This window comes from Danio rerio, chromosome 19, assembly GCF_052040795.2.
Source record: "Danio rerio strain M-AB ecotype USA chromosome 19, GRCz13ab, whole genome shotgun sequence".
NCBI lineage: Eukaryota > Metazoa > Chordata > Actinopteri > Cypriniformes > Danionidae > Danio > Danio rerio.
The window spans coordinates 51067501-51072500 of NC_141039.2; the positions used below are offsets into that span (position 1 = coordinate 51067501).

Consider the following 5000-nt stretch of genomic DNA (forward strand, 5'->3'; position numbering starts at 1 on the left):
CCCCAATGTTCTCCTCCTGACACTGGCTGCCTGCTCAGTTTCATATTGAATTTAAAATATTACTCCTCACCTGTAAAGCTCTAAATAATCCAGCTCCTGTTTATCTAAACAACCTTCTGTCTCGCTACAATCCAGCTCGCTCTTTAGGATCTCAAAACTCAGGGCTTCTGGCAGTACCTAGAATAGCAAAGTCCACTAAAGGAGGTCAAGCCTTCTCCTTTATGGCTCCTAAACTCTGGAATAGCCTTCCTGATAATGTCAGACACACTCTCCCAGCTCAACACCAGATTAAAGACCTGTTTAGATCTGTTTAGTAGAGCACACACTCAGTGCAGCACTCAGAAGAAAACTACAGCTCTGAGGTGATCTATGAGCACACACACACGCGCACACACACACACACACACACGCGCACACACACACACACACACACTGACTCTCTGACTGACGCTGACTGTATTTCCTGCTGCTATTTATTCTTCATCAGGATCCTCTGCGTCTGTGTTTCCGTCTCCTCCACTAGACCAGTGTCTTATTTTAGAGTTCGTGTCTGGTCAGGAATTAATCTCACATCTTTAATCACTGAATAAGCCTGTACCGGTATTAAACAGCATGTGTTTAGATCAGGAGTGACCCAACACCTTCACTTTAGAAACGTTTAAGAGAACGGAAAGTCTGTGCTGATGTATTGATCATGTCTCAGCTGGGCTGATTCCTGACTGTGCTTCTGTCATATATCTCTGGAAGAGGGAAATCTTCTCTAATACACACGTGGACAATACAAACACTGTCAGACAGCCTCATCCACTCTCCAGCATGCTGCAAACCACAAACCAGCCAGTGTGGAGCTCTGCTGTAAACTGATGAAGACAATCACCACTAACAACACTGAGCAGTGTGTGTGTGTGTGTGTGTGTGTGTGTGTGTGTGTTTCCTACCTGAGGTGTCCTGTGTGCTCAGATGTGTAAAGCTGAGTAAAGAGCTGAGCAGGATCATGATCATCATCTCTGAGACTGAAGCAGCAGATCTGCAGACGGAGATCCACATCAGTGTGTGTGTGTGTGTGTGCGCGTGTGTGTGTGTGTGTGTGTGTGTGTGTGTTCACCCACAGAAGGCCAGCAGGTGTCGCTCACACTCCAGTGTCTGTCTGATCAGGACTCTTTGTTTTGTCAGTGTTGTTGGGGCAGATTTGGTTTTTCCGTCACATCTGGGCTCTTCAGCTCGACAGGTGTCTGTGGATATCAGCAGTCAAAAGAATATATTAGTCCCTAAACATTTCAGACGAACACGTTTGTTCCTTTTAGGCACTAATATGTTCTCTTGAGGTATAAATAAGGTAACGGTACCACCCCTGTGCCAGCTCATGTACATTTATTTCCGAGAGTGCACTGTACTGTACTGTAGTGAAGACACATCAAACCAGGGTGTGAACAACAGGGGATGTAGGGGAATCTCTGCTCCCCTCATTAAGGCTCAGCCTCACCTGAAAAACATGATTTGTGAAATTTTGGGGGTCTCAAATATTATAATGTGCTATTCTGACATGGGTTTCAGTGATGTGATCATGGAATATTATGTGTAAAATTGCAATAATATCATTCATTCATGCATGACGGCGATTTCCACCCTCAGTTTAAAAAGAGGACTACACCTGTGAACTACACCTGCTGTTCTTGTCATGAGCATGAGGGGGCGCTGAGGAGCAGTGTGTGCTCACTCAGATCTGTCCCTATAATCCCTGTATCCCCATCTAATGCAGATAATGAGCTGGAGGATAGTTCTGGATCTCTTGGTTATTGTCATTTTTGTTCAGATCAATTTTTAAATAAATTAATTTTGCAATAAAATCTTCAATATTTAATGTAAAAACATGATTATTAAAATCTACATTTATAGTGCTGTAGTTTGCATACAGCATGTTTAAGCAAGTGTGCTCTTCATAGCACAACATATAATGTGATATCTCAAAAACAGAGTTATCCTCAGTCTGGAGTCAGTTTAGACTGCAGTATTATTCTATATGTGTGTGTAATATACTGTAATGTGCTACTCTGACATCTTTAGACAAGAATCTTTCCTCTTCATTAACTATATCTGCAGATCAGCTACTGACATCTGAAACAACCAATGCAGAGAGACGATATCTGAAGTGCTTATATCTGTGTGCTGTTTGTCTTATTGTCTTGGTATCTACATCAGCAATTCATCCAGAACCAGTATTATGTGTGCAGGTTACTCATTCTGCCCAGAGCTCCTCAGTTCTTCTTTATCTGGAAGAGTAATGCTCAGTTCACTATAGTGAACGTCAGTCAGGCCTGTAGTCAGCCTGGTGAGGGGGGTGCAGGTTCCATCTTCTCAAAAACTGGACCTTTCTGCAGTTATACGCCTCAGTTTCTATTTAACTGTGCATACTGCACTTTGGGGAATTTTTGCTGGATTAGCTAGTCTGATCATCATAACCACATTTTTTGATGTACTAAAAATTTGCAATAAACAAAAGTAAAGCAAGTCTAATTTTTCAAATGTATTACATCATATATCAATAGGAAAAATAGGAATCTGTTAAATAAGTTTTAAAGTAAAAGCCTGCTGTCATTTATTAGACAAAACCCAAACTGGCCAGCACATTCAACTGATCCCACTCACAATTTGGCTATTTAAAAAAAAAACATAATAATAATAATAATAATAATAATGATGATGATGATGATAAAACAATAATAATGAATTCGTCAGAATGTTTCTAGCCCCTTTGGTTGTACATTTGAAAATTCCTGAATATCAACAATAGCCAAAATATATACAAATGACTTTACTATGGTCCGCTTCTGGTGCTTCACACCTTTTTATTGCTCATTTTTATTTCAGGAATAAGGTCCAAGATTTAGAATAAATTACCTGTAAAATGTTTTCTGTTCAAAAACAATACAACAGCCGACAGAGCACTGCGCTTGGTCTTAAAGCCTTTTTCGATGGATTAATTTCATTATTTATGATGGCGGAGCAGTCAATATAGGGCAATTGAGCTCATGTATGGGAGAAATTCTGGACGTTTGTCAGTGAGAACCCCCTGGCTACAGGCCTGCATACACAGTCTGTCAGTGTTTTACATTTCTAAGGTTCCTCTGCATTTCCAGCTGCAGCACTGAGACTGATGAGGATGAGGATGATGAAGATGAGGATGTGCTGGGGCTCCTCATCCTGCTCTTAAAGACGGATATTTTGTTCCAGTTTGTTGATGCTGATGCTGAACTGTACACTACACTGCCATTATGATACTGCTCTAGACATGTGCCGTATACTATTTTCAATTTACTTTGTCTATGACCTTCTGTGTGAAGCTGTTTTGACGCAATCTTCATTGTAAAAGCGCTGTACAAATAAAGCTGACTGATGACTTTCTTGGTGGGCTCGGTGGCGATGTGGGTTTCACAACTGCATCACAGCAAGGTCTCTGGTTTGAGTCTCGGCTGGGTCAGTTGGTGTTTCTGTGTGGAGTTTGCATGTTCTCCCCGTGTTGGCGTGGGTTTCCTCCACAGTTCAAGCACTGCATCAGACTCCTGTGCGGGGACTGATGCTGCAGTTCAGTGGTGCTGCGCAGAGTTCCCCCTTCTCCATCACTGACTAACTGAAGATCATCAGAACAGCGCATCACACTGCTGCGTGTGTGTGTGTGTGTGTGTGTGTGTGTGTGTGTTCCGTGCACCGACACTGAACTCAACTCTGCTCATGCTTAACTCCACGTGACAGCCCACTCCTAGCCACGTGACCCGCGCATGTTGTGTAAGGGTTACAGAATCAGACCCTTAATACTGCTAATATCGCCGTAACGACTGCCTGAGCCTCCGCCGGGTCTGCTGTGACGGGTTCTGGGTAACAGTAGAAGACCCCCACTGACATATGTGGACCCTCAGACCAGCGTGTGTCACTGAAACTACAGCACAGCTATCTGCGCTTTAATTGGCTCAAACTCCTGTCAATCTCCAATGGATACTAAACGCATTTTCATTGGCTCCTCCAGCAGTCATTCACAACCTCACCCCGCCTTCCTGCTAGAGAATCACACCATTGGTTCATCTGTCAGCCAATGGCGTTTGTTCTGGTTCTCCAGAGGCCAGGCGTCCTGCAAACAACGCGTTCTACGACCCCCATTGGCTGGTCAGAAAAAAAGAGGCGGGGTCTGTTAGGGAAATGAGTTTCCTTGTCTGTGTGTGTCAACCGAGCGACGGTGCAGTTATGGCGAAATAAACCGATAAACCAGGCGAATAACCCGCTCCAGAGACCCGCTGCTGCTGCCCGGACCGCCCGAGGCCTGATCTGCCGATGTGAGATCGCCGTTTCCCGCAGAAAGAGTGATGATGACCGCGGAGCTGCTGCTGTCGGAGCCGGACAGCCGCTTCTGCGCCGATAACCTGCTGACCAGCGAGGACTGGGGTGAGTTACAGCCGCCGGGGAGGCCTGAGCACCGGGCACCGGGAACCAGCAGCCGCTGATGTTTACATTACTGGTCCAGAGTCAATCAGAGACCGCTCCGGAGTCACTCCAGGCCCCGTGTTCGACACACACACACACACACACACACACACACACACACACACACACACACACACACACACACACACACACACACTTCAGTACGGTTAGCTGATGTAGAGCTGTACAGATTCTCTCAGTTCCGCATTTCTGCTGTCTGTTCACGTGTTTTGAGGGGTCCTGTCGTTGTGCCATTGCTAGGGTGTTGCTATGTTGTTTTGAGTGGGCTTTAGTGAGCATTGGGGTTGCTAGGGCGTTGCTATGATGTTTTGGTTTGTTGTGCCATCGCTAGGGTGTTGTTATGGTGTTTTGTGGTTTGCTGGTGGTTAATTATGTCATTGCTAGGGCGTTGCTATGGTTGTGTCAGTGGTCCTGTTGTTGTACCGTCACTATTGTGTTTTGGTTTGTTGTGGCATTGCTAGGGCGTTGCTATGGTGCTATAAGTGTTGTTGAGGTCTGCCCTTGTT

General features: G+C 44.8%; 2 protein-coding genes across 11 annotated transcripts in view; one reads left to right on the forward strand and one right to left on the reverse strand.

Moving 5' to 3' along the window:
- Positions 1 to 4598, reverse strand: part of LOC141379193 (uncharacterized) — an 8000-nt gene extending 3402 nt beyond the window's left edge. Inside the window, exons 1-4 of one of the 8 annotated variants that reach the window (XM_087296122.1) lie at positions 2899 to 3858; positions 1347 to 1483; positions 1110 to 1232; positions 939 to 1027 (exon numbers count right to left, since the gene is read on the reverse strand). In XM_087296122.1, the coding sequence (XP_087152248.1) occupies positions 939 to 1005 (67 nt within the window). In that variant the 5' untranslated portion in view covers positions 1006 to 1027; positions 1110 to 1232; positions 1347 to 1483; positions 2899 to 3858. Of the gene's footprint in view, positions 1 to 938; positions 1484 to 2898 lie in introns of those variants that run through there. The other 7 variants (XM_087296127.1, XM_087296124.1, XM_087296125.1 and 4 more) reach the window with 7 other exon arrangements.
- atf6b (activating transcription factor 6 beta) overlaps positions 4178 to 5000 on the forward strand; it is a 12272-nt gene continuing 11449 nt past the window's right edge. For 2 of the 3 annotated variants that reach the window (XR_015516208.1, XM_087295038.1), the window contains exon 1: positions 4178 to 4434. Coding sequence is in view for 2 of the 3 variants with exons in the window: in XM_087295038.1 (XP_087151164.1) it covers positions 4356 to 4434 (79 nt within the window). In the remaining variant the exon portion in view is untranslated. The remainder of the gene's footprint in view (positions 4435 to 5000) is intronic. The other variant, NM_001077720.2, reaches the window with a different exon arrangement.